At 38.6% G+C, this 18,656-nt stretch overlaps 1 protein-coding gene across 21 annotated transcripts in view; it reads right to left on the bottom strand.

Moving 5' to 3' along the window:
• The window catches only part of NIN (ninein), a 132,617-nt gene that overhangs the window by 9,373 nt on the left and 104,588 nt on the right, over window positions 1-18,656 (bottom strand). For 17 of the 21 annotated variants that reach the window (XM_019630470.1, XM_019630467.1, XM_019630469.1 and 14 more), the window contains 9 exons: window positions 17,912-18,124; window positions 16,816-16,929; window positions 13,214-13,336; window positions 12,351-12,464; window positions 11,002-11,148; window positions 9,555-9,734; window positions 8,302-8,451; window positions 5,019-5,120; window positions 518-718 (listed from right to left, as the gene is read on the bottom strand). In XM_019630470.1, the coding sequence (XP_019486015.1) occupies window positions 518-718; window positions 5,019-5,120; window positions 8,302-8,451; window positions 9,555-9,734; window positions 11,002-11,148; window positions 12,351-12,464; window positions 13,214-13,336; window positions 16,816-16,929; window positions 17,912-18,124 (1,344 nt within the window). Of the gene's footprint in view, window positions 1-517; window positions 719-2,061; window positions 2,123-5,018; window positions 5,121-8,301; window positions 8,452-9,554; window positions 9,735-11,001; window positions 11,149-11,944; window positions 11,987-12,350; window positions 12,465-13,213; window positions 13,337-16,815; window positions 16,930-17,911; window positions 18,125-18,656 lie in introns of those variants that run through there. The other 4 variants (XM_019630484.1, XM_019630485.1, XM_019630477.1 and 1 more) reach the window with 3 other exon arrangements.

Raw genomic sequence — 18,656 nt, forward strand, 5'->3', positions numbered from 1 at the left:
AAACTCAAAGTTAAGCGAACTATGTCAACTAAAAAGAGTCATTGACTACACGTTCTACTTTGTTCATTGGGAGAAGTCCCCACTTCTGAATTCCATGAAACTCAGCAGGCTGCCCCCTCTGGTACAGGAAAACCCAGGATGCTTTGTTAGTAATGCACAACCTAGAGTTGCACTTGAATTCTGTAATATTTTTGGCATCAGACAGGAATGTTAGGTCAAATGTGTACTATGCTCAAGTGATCCTGATACTTTGTCATCCATTACAAATGTGCAAAGTAGACCCAGAACATTCAATGACCTGGCTTAGAAGTTGAGAGCTCAAGAACAGCACCGCAAAAAAAACGAAAAACAAAAAATGCACTGTAGTTCTGTGAATTTGTAATACAGAATAGGTATAACTCTCTGACGGAAGAGTTATGTTCTTTATCCCCACCTTTCAACTGGTAGAACTTGAAATAAACAAGTAAAATTAAATTAGGTGATCTGAGCTTACTATTAGAAGAAAAACGTCTCGTACCTGTGGAGTGTTGGTTTCGGAGGTCCTGTTTTCAAGTTCCTCCTGTAGGTGCTGGTTTATCCTTTCTGCCTGCAGCAGCTGGTGCTGAAGCTGCAGAAACTGCTCCCTGGGCACCACCGCACAGGCTTGCTGCTGGAGCAGCCGCAGATCCCAAGCAGGAGGGGATGGGCTAAGCATCCCAGGGGACCTCAGGTGCTGCATCTGGAGGACAAGGGCAAAACCCTGGTCAGCAGCACTGCCTGCAACCCACAGCTGCCCTTGGACATGCCAACCAGAGTGCAAGGAAGCCTATGACCCATTGATAACTTGAAAACAGGATGGAACATGAGCCAGAGTAAGAAGTAAATGGGAAGAATCATTTTGCTTAGGAGATAATATAATTAATAAATAAGTAAGCCTTCTTAAATATATTCAGCTTAAAAAATTGTACTTCCTCACTCTTGAGTGACTGTAGGGGGATGAGGAACATGATGTATTGGGTCATTGGAAAAGTCATGACACATTTTTGCAACGAAAAACAGAAAAATATGTTTTCTTTTTTGACTTTTCCGATGACCCAATACATGATATGTCTGAATTCTACTTCATTTTGTTCTTAAACTAGAACATTTAGTTATCCCTCTTTACAAAAACAACAACCAGGGTTGGAGTAGGCAAAGAGGAGAAAGTGGTGGTGCTTTAGGGCTCACCACTTCACTTCCTATTCACAAAGATTCTTAAAAGCAGATGTTCAATGACTACATCATTTCCAAGTTAGCAATTTTTTTCAAAGAATTTCATCTTGCATCTAGAATTATTTTAACCTATCTTAGTTTATCAATGTTATACTCTTCAAGAGCACAATAAGACAGGCACTACTGGGGTATAAGGTGATATCCCAGAACACCTGGGAACTGAAGTACATGGACTAGAAGTATGTCTTCAAGACAATGAGGAAATGGTATGTGTATCGCATGTCAATCAAAGTTAGGGAGAGGGAAAAGGAGAATGCACTGTATTTGACCCATGAAGCATGCCAGTTCACATCTGTCAACACATTCAGCAGACACTGGAAGGCATGCAACAAACAGGTCCAAGTACGAAACTCAGGAAATACCTCCCGACTTGTGAGAAGGGGAAATGGTCCTCTAAGACACAACTATAATTAAATGTTGTCATGAAACTTCAGAGCCACTATCCATTTCCTTAAATCTAAATTTCTGAGGTGGGCCATTAGCCATTTAGAAATATTTGTTATAGATTCAGAAAAGCCACCACTTTATTTTCAGGAATAAAGTATATGGAGAATTATGATGCCATGATTTTTATATCAGCGGGATGGTTTTCTTCACACATGTCTTCAAATACTGAGTTTTAAATATTGAGGAAAATCCTGATATAAGTGTGAACGAAGACATCTTCCACAGTTAAAGCAAAATGAAAATGAATATTGGCTCTTACCTTACAGGCTTTTAACTGTTACAGTCAGTAGAAATGAGTACATGAACAAAGGGTTTAATGAGATGTCTCCATGCTATGACATTCATTGAAAGAGAGCGTTCTACCTTCACACACTATCTCAGGCAAAGAACTGCACCCTTCTCTGCTAGTTCCAACCACAGAGTTCTAGGTACAGGTTAGCCACAGACAAAACAAAAACAAACAAAAGAAAATTACAGGAGTTATAAAAGGAAGGAAAGTATGAGTTATAAAAAGAGAAAGAACAGTACAAATTGGGTATATTATATACCTGAATATGTGTGCTCTAGTCAGTAAGAACTTATAAAAGAGTAGCATTTACACATCTCTGTATATACATTTAACGGATATTAAAATATCTTAAAGCTCTAATCCTACAACCCCTTCCTCATGTACAGTGATTTGGTTGGTTTGTGAGCTAGCCACCTTTACCTCCACTCATCCTAATATAATTATTTGGAAGATGCCAGGTCCAGCATGGAATGGATCTGATGTTAAAGACCTTGCCATTTGGAGATGCAGAATGTAAACTATAAAAATTTTGTTGTTCGAGTGTCTGAACTGTTGGCTATCATAGGCACACAGCAGACTGGAGAACTGTTGATACAGTCTGCAACCGTTTTTTTTAATGTTCAAAATGAATTGTTGATAGAACATTGCTTCATATAGTTGAAAAAGCCCTAGGGTGGGAGCCAAATTCTTCCATTCCCTCGTCTAGTGATTTGGGACCTTTAGTTACATTGCAGTAGGGGTATGTATTGGAGTCAATCAGTGACTTTTATTTTTGTTTTGTTTTCTTTTTAGTTGAGTCATCCTGCCACCTGTTGGCAGTTCAGCGGTGCTCAGCTTGGGCCAGGACTCGAACTGCTGTTGCTCAGAGCTTGCACTCTTGAGCGAGCTCTTAACCAACTGAGCCACTCAGCCGGCCCTAATCAGTGACTTTTAAACTGGCACAGAGGGATGAGGAGAGACTCCTTCCCCCAAGATAGTGCATACATCAGATGAGAATCACCTAGAAAGCTTTAGAAATTCCTTGATCCCAAAGATTCTGATGTAGGACCATCTCCTTGCCTGCCTCCTGCCCCTCACCCAAACCCCATGAGAATCCTCATCAGCATGAAAGAAATGTGCTTATCCCTCAGGGGAGCTGGGTACAAAAAACGGTGTGAAAACCACTGTGTATCTCTCAAATTGGCCTAATCTATAGATATCATAACATAAATAAAAATCCAATTTGTAGTGCTGGTGGGAGGGGGAAAAGGGAGTTATTGCTTAATGGCTAAAGTTTCCGTTTGGGGTGATGAAAAAGTTTTGGAAGTAGGTGTGATGGTTGTAGAACACTGTGAATGTAATTAATGCCACTGACTTGTACACTTAAAAATTATTAAAGTGGCAAATTTTAAATGTATATGTACCACAATTTTAAAAATTAATGTAATATTCCAAAACCATTGAATTCAACATTTAAATAGGCGAATTGCATAGTTTGTGAATTATATTTCAATAAAACTGCTAAACAATTCAGTTTGTATAAGTCAATACATAATTGTTAATACCACTCAGCCTTATTTCCTAAAGAAAGTTTTGTTACAATAGATAATGTATAAGATGTTCTTTTTAGTGTTCCAATTGAAAATTCATGCTTTTTCTTTATTCAGCTCTAGTGCCAAGAATACTCAATTTCCCGCATCCATCAGCAAATATTTACTGCTAGACCAGAGAGAAAAACAATGCGGGAAAATTGCTTATGATGGCTAATAATGTAAAGTAGGCCTGGGAGATAAGGGGTTTTCAAGGCCAGCAGGAGCAGGTGGGAGAACTGGCCTGTTATCAGAGTGGAGAGGATCTGGCAGTGATTAAGTATACCCTGCTACTTCTCAATTTGGTATTAGACACATCAGGCTCAGATTCAGATATCTTATTCATTACACTATATAATTATTTCATCAGAAAAGCATATCTACATCTAAACACAACCCACAGCTCAAGGTTTTGAACACATTTATTATATGCTGTCAGAGAAAACAAATGGTTTCGATTCACTATTTATAGTTTCACTAATCTCCCTATTTGTGGATAAATCAGACAGCATAAAAGTGACAGAACCCTCAGTGGTAATTTAAATGTCAATGCAATATGTTTGCCCATATTTCACATTTAAAATCCAAGCTTCCACTTAAAGTTACCTTTGCGTGTGTCCAGATTCATAAGAAAATATTTAAATCTCTCCCTTCCTATAATTCTGGCTTAAAAATATTTGTATACATAGTACTTTTTAAGGACTCAAAAAGACACTTTTCTACCCATGCCTCGCTACCTTATATAAATTTTACAGTTCGCTAAATGTTGAATTAATTCTTTCATCTACCCAAAGCAAAGTAACTCAATGAAATTATAACTTAAGGAGGATTTGTACACAAGTTGTTTCACAGCCTTTAACTGTTCTTAGTATTCAGAAAGCAATCTAAGTAAACTGACACTCAATGTTCAAGCTGACCCATTTTACAAATCCATTTTTATATTTAACAGATGTACCTCTCACAAGGCAGTGCTGAGCTACTAATGTAGTAATGAACAGTGGCAACACTTGAAAGTTAAACTTCTAAATGCTAATGTTCTCAAATTCCCTGCATGGATTTCCTCCTAAGTGAAGAGGTCGTTAGAGAGCAATCCATAGCTATAAAACACTGCAACATGGGAAGGAGGTATCAGGAAACTGTTATAACCATAGCAATGGGGGCAGAGCTCTGCCACTTTCAGAGTCCCTGCCACTTGAATTTGCTGAGGTACAGGTCTTCCATTTTAGGATAATCAACATTATTCCTTTCTCTGTGAAGAATTATGAATTCCTGTGACTGCGTATTTAAGCTAAAATGTCTATTAAACTTAGTAAGATAGACCAAAGAATTCAGCTTGGCAGTGCACTTAGATTTTTACTTTTTTCATAATACAAATTCAATGCTGTGCTAGTCTCTCCCAACAAATGGCTCATTCATGGATTAAAATATTCTTCATAGCTAAGGGCATTTGCTTAAAAGCTTACCTCCATTAGCTGCTCATCTAGTTTTACTTGTTTCTTTTTCAGGCCTTCGTTTTCCAAATGAATTGTTTCTAATTCTCGTTCAAGGGAATTCATCTGATTGACCTGTTAAAAAAACAAAAAATTATCTTTAAAAAACAAACAAACCAACCAACCCACCTAAGTTTGTCTACTTTATTTTGACAAATGCACACTAGTCAGAAATCTCAGCTCTTGGAACAAAGCTGAGTTCATTCTTGGAAAGAAAACAAACAATATAATTTGTGCACTGATTGGAATATTACTCAGCCATAAAAAAGAATGAAATCTTGCCATTTGTGACAACATGGATGGACCTAGAAGGCATTATGCTAAGTGAAATAAGTCAGACAGAGAAAGACAAATACCATATGATTTCACTTATATGTGGAATCTAAAAAACAAAATAAACAAGCAAACCAGAAACAGACTCAGATCCAGAGAACATTTTTTTTTTTTAGCTGAGCCATCCTGCCACCTGTTGGCAGCTCAGCGGCTGCTCAGCTTGGGCCAGCAATCGAACCACTGTTGCTCAGAGCTCACACTCTTGAGCGAGCTCTTAACCAACTGAGCCACTTGGCCGGCCCCAGAGAACATTTTGATGGTTGCCAGATGGGAGGCGGGATGCGTAAAAACGGGGAAGGGATTAAGAAGTACAAATTGCCAGTTATAAAAACAATCATGAGGATGTAAAGTATAGCACAGGGAATACAGTCAATAATATTGTAATAATTATGTATGGTGTCAGATAGGTACTAAAATTATTGGATGATCACTTTGTAAATTACATAAATGTCTAATCACTATGTTGTACATCTGGAAATAATATTGTATGTCAACTGTAATTGAAAAATAAAAAACATTATTTAAAAAATATTCAGTGCATTGATTACATTTAAGTAGTCTAGTTTTTATCACCACTCCTCACATGGTACAGAGTCTTTAAGGCAGCTGGCTTTCAAATTTCAATGCCACTCACTGTATGAAATACATTTTTTCTTGCAAATCAGAAAATATACCCACACTGACCTGTACATATACATGCATAATCAATTATAAGTATGTATCACTGAAAGAAAACTTTCATGAAATAATACTTATCCTTACCATCAACCATGTACTCTGATATTTTGTGGTATATTTTATTAACAAAAAAACATTCCCTGATTTTACTTTACATCCCCATGATTATTATATTATTATTATTTTTTAATTGGGGAATTGGGGGGATGGGAACAGTGCTGGGGAATTGGGGGAAGGGGAACAGACAAGTTGCTGTCATTTTGTTCTTCAGTCTAGTTGTGGAGGATGTTGCTTCACTGGCGCAAGTTGGCACCATCATTGCGCTCTTCCCGGGCGAGGCAGATCAGTTGCTGGCTTCTGGACGGCTGCTCACTGCGGCTGCTGGCTACATACGGTAGCCCATGGCAACCCACTGCCACAGGGGCTGCAGCCTACGCCATCGCCTGCGAATCACGGCAGCCCAGCTCCAGGTTGAGCTGTTGTTCAGCATCTTAGCTGTGGAGGGCAGTGTCACTGGCCCTCATATGTGGGATCCGAACCGGGGCCCTCTGGCATCCCAAGCCAGTTCTTAACCATTGCGCCACTCGGCCAGCCCCCCATGATTATTTTTTAACTATCAATTTATACTTCTTAATGCCTTCACCTTTTTCACCCTTCCCCCAACACCCCTCCTATCTATCACCTCGATAAATCTAGTGCCCATCTGACACCAAACATGTTATTACAATATTATTGACTATATTCCTTATGCTACACCCTACATTCTCACAACTATTTTGTAATAATCAATTTTTACTTCTTAATTCCCTCCTCTTTTTCACACACCTCCCCAGTGCCCCTCCTACCTGGCAATCATCAAAATGTCTATGAGTCTCCATTTTATGAGTTCTCCTTATTATAGGAAGAATATAATGAGCTAAAGAACACTGGGTTTCACAATATGACTAAGTAGAAGACATATGACACTATTCTAGAACACTGATTTTTGCTTCTATCAAAAAGAGCTGAAGAGAGTAGCAAGAATTGTTAAATGGAGTGCAATCTCACCAGGTATATTTAAATTCATTATTTTAAAACCTATCATTAGACTTTTCCCTTAGCGAGCAGCTGGATGAAACCCACTATTTTTCTTAAAAAGCTTACTTGAATGTACCTAAAATTAAATGACATTTCAGCTTTTGAACACACCCAGGCTTCTTACTGCCAAAGGTCATCATAACTTTCACAAACTTAAAAAAATTTTTAATGACATTTTTGTAACAAAGTAAATGCCTGTCCTTTATCCTCCCCAGATTTTTAAACAAAGCCTAATTTTCAGAAGAGAAAGGTAACTGTGAAAACTCAAACTCCCAGCGTAACACTAGTCTAGAACTCTAATTTCATGGAACAAAGCATAGAAAACAAACTAAACTGTGCTCCAGAGGTTTAACCAGGCGGAAGCCAGTCTCCAAGATGGTCCCCAGAGATCTCCACCTCCTGGTCTCACACCCTTGCATGGTCCCCTCCCAACACTACACCAGGGTTATTAGTGTGTATGACCAGTAGAATACAGCAGAAGTGATGGTATTTCGTTTCTGTAATTAGCTTACAAAAGATACTACAGCTTCCGTCTTTTGCAATCTCTCCCTCCTATCACTCACTGCCACGTGCTGAGAAAAGGCACAGGTGGTAAGGAGCTGAGGCGTCTGGCAATCAGTCAGCAGGAAAGAAGCCTCCTCCTAACAGCTATATGAATGAACCTGGAAGTGGACTTTCTAGCTCCAGTGAAGCCTCCAGATGAACACAACCCCAGCTGACACCTGGACTACAACCTCATGAGACCCTGAGCCGGGACCACCAGCTAAGCCACTTCTGAATTCCTGACCCACAGAAACAGTAAGACAACACGTGTTGGTTGTTTCAATTTATTACACAGCAACAGATAATACAGATCTCATTAAGATGTTCTTAGTATCCAGGCCCTATATATTTTACTAAGTTACAAAGGATCTGTAATACTAATGAAGATGATTAGCTGCCTTCTTTATGACAGCTTAAAATTAATCGCTCCTTTTCAAGCATCATTCCATCAAAAAGAAGTATGATACTGTTTTGACAAGACTATAAAAGCATAGACATAAGGAAGAACCAAAATATGCCACTCTACTTATTTCCTTGGAAGCACCCAGGGGAAGAAACACACACACACTTAGGGACACATCATAGTCAGAACACAGACATGTGGTATAAACTCTTAAAAACTCACCTTTCTGTTAGTAGGAGATCGTTCCTTTTGAAACTGTTCACACTCTCTCTTTAAGCTCAATTTCTCCTGCTCTGTGGGCTTCAAAGTACCTGAGGAGTTTAGATGTTTTTGGTGCTTGGGGGCAAGAAGGTTGGATTCCAGTTGACGGACCTAACAAGAATATAAGAGGAAGAAATGCTAATATATAATCACACAGCCAGGAGAAACAAATGATGAACATAAGGAAAGGTTTTATTCAGTCCTTGGGTATTGTATTAAAAATACTTTTTTTCAGTCAAGTCTGCTAGTTCTTGAAGCCTAGTTTTTTGGATTTCAAATGATCCTTTCTAGGTAAGTCTATTTTTAGTCTGGTTAGGTCTAAAAACCCAACACTGTAAAGAACAAACAAGGAAGAAGGGGACTTCTGTCTCTAGCAAGCCGTCGGGAATCAAGAAAACAGACATTGTCCTGGGCACTTCTGCTCTGACATGAGCATAACTTTCAGGAGTGAATGAGGTGACAGTTCCATCAACTTTCTATTGGACTGTTCACACCGAAACAATGAATTTATATTAACTAAGTTTCCTGAGGAAAGCAACCATGCCTGTTCAGCACCACAACTTGGGGGACTGCAGAGTTTCTGGCACTGAGTAGGTAGGTGTTCTAAACGAGTGTCTGCAGCTCTTTAGAGAATTCCTCCATGAAAGAGGCATGTAAGTATAGGGCAACCATAGTCAGTCACTACTGAGCAGAGGTAAAGAATATAAACATCAATTTACTGGTTGGAAGAGATGATCTTTAAAGACCATTCTAACCTTGAAAGATTGAAGTTAATCCTTAAAGGCTATTCTAATCTCTAAACCTTGAAATAACTTTTAAAAAGGGACACATTTTATCTTACAAGGAGTTAGACCAACCAGATTTGAGCCTAGTTTTGCCATCTTTGTATTACTAGTCTTGGCGGCTAGCCTATTTGAATGAGGACTATATGGTTAACATAACTTCCATGAGTCTATAGTTTGGATATGAGGATTAAAATCACAGATTTTAATACAGAATTGCTTATAGAAAATGAAAAATATTGTATAGACAGACCAGGGTAAAATTAAATGAAAGTAAATGATAAATTATGTAGTCTTAAAATCAGTCTGCCATAGCAGAATACTCAAGTCCGTACCCTAGAACCATTTCAATCATCTCAAATATTCATTTCCACATCAAACTAAGCCTTTCCAAAAAAAAATATACACCACCATGTGCCACTTTCGAGTTACCTTCTCCCGGGAGTGTGTGAGTTCCGCTTTGGTATTCTGCACCACACTTTGGAGTCTCTCATTGTCTTGCCAAAGCAGCTGTTGTTCCTCATTCCTCGGATGATCTAACTTATCCCAAGAGAGCCTTTGCTGCTGGTTATGGAATCCTGATGGATGGGCGGTTACGTCTGGGGCCCAGTTCTTAAGAGAGAATTGCAGAGTTAAGCCTTAAAAACAAGCTGATTTCTGTTTTGAGTGTCATATTTACCTAATAACAGCAATTCTTAGTAAGTTTTAACCTTAACCTTTGTCTTCTAATGGGAGTGAGTATGTGTATATATAGGTATAAAAACCCCCAATATTACTGGGATTTGATTAAAACAAGGTTTGTAAATTCTCTGTTTAAAATGTTCTTTGGCAAAATAACCCCATCAAGTCTAATAGCAAAGGTGATTGTAGGGCAAGTCCTAGTTCCATACAGAACTCAAGCACATAGAGATTGGTGGCCTTAAAAACTGCCTCATTCTTATGAAGTGATTCTTTGAACCCAGACAACTACTCTTTTGGTTACAGAGGACACAGAGGGAACTTGGAAATGCACTGTTAACTTGAAAGTTTTCACAAGCTAAACTCTACTTTCATTTTCACATATGCAATCATATCCTTTTTTTAGATTCCAAAGCACATATTGTCTAAGTAATTGAGGCCTCAACACAGGAACGTGTTTTAAGCTATCAAAGTGATTATTTTTGGATCCCGAAAAATGCTTTAAAAAGTTAAAAAGGTAACACAACTAGATGAACCTTTTGCATTTTAAGCCAAAACATGAAAAAAAAAAAGGTACAATCTCATTTTGAGAAAAATGTCAGCCCAGAAGTAATTTTTAAAAATGGAAACTATTTTACTGTTTAAAAATCCCAGTTGAAAAGAAAAGTATTATAAAGAGATAAAATAACTGAATGAATGCCTACTTTTATGGGAGGACAAAATCTTAACATCTACCCTAAGACTGACACCTGTAACATTTATTTATGTACAGATAAGCAGCACTGTGATATAGTAAGAAGAAACACACATTCTTCAGCACCACAATGTTTCCGTTTTATTGCAACAAAGTAACTCACTCATGGTCTTTTGACTTGTGCAATACAAAAAGTTACCTTGTCACTATTGTTCCCATTTATATAAAGTTCAGAACCAAGCATCCCTAACCTATGGTGGCAGAGGGTAGAAAAGTGGTTCCCTTGGGGCGATCAACTAGAAGGGACACAGACGGCCTGCTGGGAGCTGGGCATGTTCTATGCTTTGAACTGGGTGGTGGTTATACAAACACAAACATACATACACAGGTATGTACAAAACCATATTTTACACATACATGTATATAAATAATCAAGTTATAGACTCAAAATGTGTACATTTTACTGTATAATGTTATACCTCAATAATAAAAAGAAAAGAAAATTACCTTGTAACCAGCATTCTGAAGTTGCTTATGTAATGACATTACTTCTTGTTTTAAAGCCTCCTTTTCCTGCTGAGTCACTCGTAGGTCAGAATTAATCTGGGACATTTGCAGGTTGACATCCTGCAGGGTGTCCTCTAAACTCTGAACCTGCATCATGAGAACAGTCTTACACTGTGACCCAAATCCTTCCTTATGGTATCACCTATAGCATGTCCAGGTCTGAAAGAGCTAGGACAAGAGAACATCCATGTCCCTTCTGTTTCTGCTTATCATATCCAGCTCTTTCCAGTAACTCTGTGGAAACCCAGTATATTATGCATATTTACAGGATGTTAAATTATATTTAGGCTAATGATGGACTATGCCTGGAGCAAGGTATTGCTGATAGAGTCATCTGGTGTATCATCAAGTGATACCTTACAGAACCAATGAGTATGAATGGGCACCACAAAAGATGCTTTTACTTAATTTTATAGAAATTATGTTTTAGCCTGTGGCATTGGTTTTTAAAAAACCTCTTAGTTGAAAATAAAAATATGTATTTACAGAAGCCCACTCCATGCTAACATCTCAATAAAAAAAATTCAAGTTGTAAAAGGAATGTTGATAGACATCTTAACTATATAATAGGGCATGGACCTGCCTTAGAAATCCTATTCCTAAATTAGAAACAAGTAGTTCTTTTTTTTTTTAAGATTTTATTGGGGAATTGGAGGAGGGGAACAGTGTTGGGGAATCGGGGAAGGGGAACAGACAAGTTGTTATCCTTTGGTTCTTCAGCCTAGTTGTGGAGGACTTTGCTTCACTGACTCATGTTGGTATTGTGATCATTGTGCTCTTCCCAGGTGAGGCAGTCGCTTGCCGGCCTTTGGACGGCCGCTCACGGTAGCTCACGGCAGCCCACTGCAGCCCCACTGTAGCCTACACCATCGCCGGCGACTCACGGCAGCCTAGCTCCAGGTCGAGCTGTTGTTCACCATCTTAGCTGTAGAGGGCGCAGCATCATTGGCCATCATGTGGGATCTGAACTGGGGCCCTGCTGCTCAGAGCTGGTGTCCCAAGCCAACTCTTAACCAACGTGCCACTTGGCCAGCCCAAGTAGTTCTTTTTACACACTAGTCTCAAACTTTCATCAATAAGTAATCTCATAATGATGAGATAATCTCATAATAATGAACTTTGAGGGAAATATTCAAATTATTTCACTACACTACAAGGATGTATCAAATATTAGTCAAATTGAATCATTCTGAGTCACTTCCACCTGGAATATTCTTTCCACTGGGAGCTCTGTTGGAAGATACAGGAAAATACTAAGTATGCAGATGAAATAGGAATTGTCCACATACCTTTTCCTGTGAAGCCACCAGCTGTAACTTTAAGCTTTCACTCTGGTGTTCCCAAGACTTCTGTTCTTGCTTCATCGTAGCAATTCTGTGCTCTAAAAGGCTTGATTTTGCCAACTGTTTTAAGAAAAGAAAAGAGGTAACGGCATTTTTGCAAACATATCTAGCCTCAATTTATATGCCTCCACTTATACTGAAAAGACCAAGTACTATCCATGCACATGGAGGAAAACAGCGAGGTGAAGAAAGAAGTTTTCCTGACTGACTCCCTGTTCTACCTTTAATTTCAAGGCATCGCTAATCTTTCTTTCCCATTGCCTCCGATTTTGTGGGTGAGAGATGGTGGACTGGAAGGCAATTAGAAATCTCAAGAGTGTATGGCAATAGGAAAATATGAAATACCTATTAAGGCAGGTGGGATAAAATCAGTGTTTTTGGATTTGCTAGGGAAAATACAATAGAAAAAAAAGTCTTTGTCTATGTAATAGATCTCAGATTATTAAATACAACAATATTATTTATATTAAATATAAGTAAAATAGTGATATATTTAAAATATATGTTTATATATTAAATAGATAATATTTAAATAATATTATATAATAACGTAGTATGGTTACATATTCAAATGAGACAAACTTTGTCGTATTGTGTTTAATAACACAACTATTAAGCAACTAATTTAGACTTCTGTTAAAATGACAGCTTCAGGAGCTCTAAGGTTCCGTAATGCCAGCTCAAATGCTATGTCAGGAGACTTTGAAACAATTAGGCCAATATGGGAGGCCCATACGGCACTGTGCATAGAGAAATGGTCATGACGGTACACACGGTACAGCAATGGTAAAAAGTTTTAGTTTTACTACCTTATCCGCACAGCTATTTAATTCTTCACTTAGAGCTTCCTTTTCTTTCAGCAGTTTTTCATTGTAGCTTAGAACACTAGAAATTTGTTGCTGGAAGTCAGAGAGATCAGGACAACGGTGCAGCTGTAAGATATAAACAAATGTGCCCTCGCATCGTTTCTCATGGCTGTATTTATACAGAGGTATTTATAAACAGAGCATGTTCACGGCTACTGTTACTTCCCTATCTGTAGCTATTTCAGAGGACATATAAACTCTAGTGGACTATAATTAACTTTAACAAAATGTTCCTTCTGAGCTTCTATCCATTCTCTGACTGCTGAAATGTCTGCTCAGACGGACTCAACCAGACAGACATTGTTCGATAATGGCCCCGGCTTCCTGTTTTACCTTCCGGGTAAAATAAATAACGTAATGCCATCCTGTCATCAATTTCACTTGTGTACTTATAGCATAATAGATTTTCCTCATGCCTTTTTAATTAGAAAAAAAAATTTTTTTTCCCCAAAAATCTCCATCAAGACTGTAGAATTGGCATAAAGCAAGTACAATGGATCAACACAAGGGCAAGTTTAAAGGTGAAACAATCAGTGTTTTTCAGCTTGCTCCATGTACCCTTCCCTTTGGAAGGTACCTAAATTGACTTGCTTAGTGAAATGTTGCTAGTGTAGACACACTGGCTTCTTGATCTCCACTTTATGGAATCAAGCAAACCTAAAGACCTTTTTTGTTCCTTTTCAGCATCAACCCCAGCACTATTGACATTTTGGGTCAGATGATTCTCTGTTGTGGGAGGCTGTCCTGGGCACTGTAGTTAACAGCATTTCTGGATTTACCTATTAGATTCCAGCAGCAACCCCTACTCCACACCAGTTATGAAAACCAGAAATGTCCCCAGAGACTGCTCAATGTCCAGGATGGGGGAGCAAGCCCCACCTACCCCCAACCTCTACTTTAAAGAGACTGTTTCTTATACTTCTTCTATTTTTTTAAAAAGATTTTATTGGGGAATTGGGGGGAGGGAAACAGTGTTGGGGAATTGGGGAGGGGGACCAGCCAAGTTGTTGTTCTTCAATCTTAGTTGTGGAGGGCGCCAGTTGCCATCTAGCTGCCCATCAGCAGCTCGTGGCTTTTAAGCTCAAGGTGCTGTGTTCAATCTTAGTTGCGGGTGGGCACAGCCACCATCCCATGCGGAAGTCAAACCTGCAACCTTGTTAAGAGCGCACATTCTATCCACTGAGCCATCCAGGCAGCAGCTCAGCTTAAGGTGCTGAGCTCAGTCTTAGTTGCGGATGGGCGTAGTCCATCATCGAACAGGTAATCTTGTTGTTACACCAGCTGAGCCATCCTGCCACCTGTTGGCAGCTCAGCAACAGCTCAGCTCAGGTACAGTGGCACTGGCTCATGTGGGAATCGAACCAGCGACCCTGTTGCTCAGAGCTCATGCTCTTAAGCCAACTCTTAACCAACTGAGCCACTCGGCCGGCCCTTTCTTACACTTCTTAACTCTTTCCCACAGTTCATACACTTTTAATTTCCCTCTGCTTCACTTGGTTTTCAAATTTTCAGTTCTTTATTATCATTATGATTCTATGGCCATCTTTCTGCTTCCCTATTTATTTTTTTAAAATTTATTTTACCCTAATTTTACCTTTAGAAATAGTATGACAAAATAGACTTTAAGGGTTGAATCTTGTCTTCAACTTGCAACAAATCCAGCATACCTTACAAATTTAAACAAGTCAGAAGGATATAGGAAATGTATTTTCAAGCACCTGGGCATTGGTTTAATAAAGGACCTTTGTCCTTTGCTCACTGCCTTGCCTCCCACCTCCAGACCCTCGTACCATTTTGGGTGTCTACAAATTGGCATTTGACTTCTGCTGATGCTATTCTTGTTTGCATTAGCAACAGCTAATGCAAGTAAAAGTGTTTTGCGAAGAGGAGTCATTATGTCATACAGAGCAGCACATGCTTTCTAGGTCCAAGCTATATATATGGCAGCAACCACGGGCTGACACCATCCTACTCTTGTGAGCCAAAAGAGTGCCACAAAACAACTTCTGCCAAAGGCAGACAGGGCTCACTGTTTCTCCATCTCATGATTTATATCAACTCCGCTGCCAAAAGTATGCAATAAAAATGTGATGAATGACGTCCTCATCACGCTCCTTTCCTCCCAGCTCCGCCCCTTTTCTTCTGATCTCTAGCTTAGCAAAGACACAGAGCACGCATTTTGCATGCTATGGATTTGGAACCCATCATTATCATCTTAAAGGCTGGACAACAGGCAGACTTTCAAAAGGTAAAAGAGACAAGTATGTCCAAGTTAATTAGGATGAAGTTGATAACAACAGCTTTGGAATGCTTACACACCAATGAAGGGCCCCGTGAGTTTTAACTTCTGGACCGTTTCTATGGATAGGCAGCATCTGTTATGGCAGAACAGATGCACTTTGCACAGCAGCATGTGACTTGAAATGCTCTAAAAATATCGATTAAATCCAACTGGTTGAATGTGTCACTTAAGGCCACTCACTGTTTCTGTATTGATTTTCTGTCTGGAGGATCTGTCCATTGGTGTCAGCGGGGTGTTGAAATGATAGTGTTACTGTTGGTCAGCATGTGACTTGAAAAGGGTCTTTTAAAGCACCCATTAGGTACCAGTACTGTACAAGGCATTATGAGAGACACAAATTCCCTAAGTCATATAACCCTATTAGGAAATCAAGACTGATAGGAGTCAATTAGAGACTAGCACAAACATTAACACTCAGTGGTACAGACTCAATATCTCAGCATTCAGGGAAGGGCACCTTTATGCTTACGGGCTGGAGAGATATGAGAGAGAGAGCTTTATAATCTAAGGATGTCATAATATTGAAGTAATGCTTTGCGGATGCAAATAAATAAAATGGGACTAAATTCTATTATAAATCAGGACTGCTCAAACTGAGAGTCCTGTACTCAAGGAAAAATTCAGAATAAAGAATAAAATAGGAAAATGTTAAGAATATAACTTTAAAGTAAACCCTCTTTGATACTTGAAGTTAAATCTTTGAAACTTTGACATAGGCTCCTTAAAGCTGAATTCATAAGTGAGACTGCTTCCCTGATAATACTCTAGAACTTACTCTTAAACCTTAGATAGATGCCTCATATTCACGATAAGAAAAAGGGATAAGAGGGCCGAGCTTCACCTGTGTCTCATGAATAGATAAGCAAGAAAGTCACACCTTCCTTTCAGACAAACTTACATTGCTTCATCACCTGGCTGCAAGAAAGTAGAACAACCAATTTCTTAAACTGAAGTCGTTGGGATTTATGTATAAGAATAGAATTTCAGTCTACAATGTATATGTTACATAACTAGAACAACATTTAGAGAATTAACAGTGGGAGCCTTTATAAATAGACTTGTACTGTGAGTCCTCAACTTTATTTACTAAGCAATAAGCTGGTTGACAGGATTCGGTAAAAGGACATTTGGTGGCTAGAAAAGCCAGACCACCAGGTCCGCATTGTTCAATGACCACCTTCCCGGCACCACCCCCTCTCCCACTCTCCCCCCAACCCTTTCCAAGCAGCACAGTCTTACTTACTTGTTTCATTTTCTCCAGTTCATCTTTGAGAAGGAGATTTTCCTGTTCCACAATATGAGTCTGTAGTTTAACTTCGGAAAGTTCTGCCTCCAGAGAAGACACTAAAGTAGAGGACTAAGAAAAAAATGTACAAGTCAAATAATATACATATTCATTTAGTCTGAGGAAACTTACTAGGTTCACAGAAGGCAGCGTTAAGGTATAAATTCAAAGACACACTGTTTTATGACCATTGATCTTTATACTCAATGGAACTAACTAAAACTATCTTTCAAAAGACTTCCCACATAAATGGCATGAACATGATTTGCAGGGTAGTTTTTGCAGGTTTCTCCACTGTAAAGTTGCTCTCTTTTTCTTTGGGGGACATAGTTTGAGACTATGCAAATTATGTTTCTCCTTATTAATTTTAGTGTCAATCAGTGGACTTTTGTCTACAACAATTATTACTCTGGCACTTGCCTTAGAATGACTTTCTATTTCTTTCTTTCTTTCCACATTAATTGGAATTTTACTGTAAGGAAGACAGTGTCTCTCCTCCATTTATTTACTTATTCAGTTTTTCTTATCAGTATAGACCCATAGATATTTTACTTTTTTTTGCCATGCAAATTTTAAAAATTCAATCAATCCCCCCCCCTTTTTTTTTTTTGCCTCTGGTTTATGAGTTGTAGCTAGACAGCCTTTCTCTACACCAACGTTAAAGATGAATTCACCCATGTTTTCTTCTAGGACTTGTACCGTTTTTTTTTTTTTATATTTAGACTCCTAATCCAATTAGAGTTTATCCTTATGTATGGTATAAGATATGGATCTAATTTTATCTATTTCCAAATGTCAACCTGTTGTCCAGGCACCACTTTTTAAAAATCACATCTTTACCCCAGTGATTTGAGAAGCTACCTTCATTATATGCTGTTTCCATTTATACTTGGGTCTAAGTCTAGACTTTCTAATTCAATTATCTGTCTATTCATGGGCTGGTACCATACTGTTTCAATTATTAAGACTTTATGTGTAAGAAATTTAACATAAGCATTTCTTTTATTTCTTGGGATTTCCTCCAAAAAGGCTGACCGGTGGCTACAGGCCATACCTGCGCTTTGCAGTGTTCCAGCTCCTCCCTCAGATGAGACTTTTCTTCTTGCCCTTCCTCAGAGGGGCTGTGTCCGGGCTGTTCATCCTGGCACAGCACTTCTGCCAGACGCTGATTAAGCTCTTGCAAGTCTTTCTGATTCTGAGAGTTCGTTTGGCTAAGTTCTATATTTTCCAGATCCAACTGCTGGTTTTTGGTTTTCAATTCTGAAATCTAATTAAAATTGAGATAAGTTTAAAAAACTAGTTGCCTTACTTCCGCCAAAAAAACAGATTTAGAGACTTCTTGCTTTCCCCTCTATGTGTATGTAGTTATACAGACACACACACACACATTTAATAACAGAAATAATACACAGTAATTATGACAAATTCAGTCACTTCAGAAGTGTATGAAGAAATGATAGGCACTCAGTCCAATCCCACTCCACATGGGTAGCCACTGTTCACAGCTAGAATACCTCCAGATGGTTTTCTATGCATATAGGAAACCCATGGACACATAGAGATTTTCTTTTCTTTTTTGTAACAAAAATTTGAATCATTTCAGATGTTTGGACAGCCTGCTTTTTCCATTTATAGACTCTTATCTTTCCAAATCAGTGCATTTAGAAACCATCACATGCTATATTTTTTAGTGGCTATAGGGTATTCCATATATCAAGATATTCCAGAATGCACTGAATCTAATTATGAAGAAACTAAAACAATCTTTTGGAAAATTCATTTACACATGGTAGGGTTTT

The sequence above is a fragment of the Hipposideros armiger genome, unplaced genomic scaffold, assembly GCF_001890085.2.
Source record: "Hipposideros armiger isolate ML-2016 unplaced genomic scaffold, ASM189008v1 scaffold_918, whole genome shotgun sequence".
Taxonomy (NCBI): Eukaryota; Metazoa; Chordata; class Mammalia; order Chiroptera; family Hipposideridae; genus Hipposideros; species Hipposideros armiger.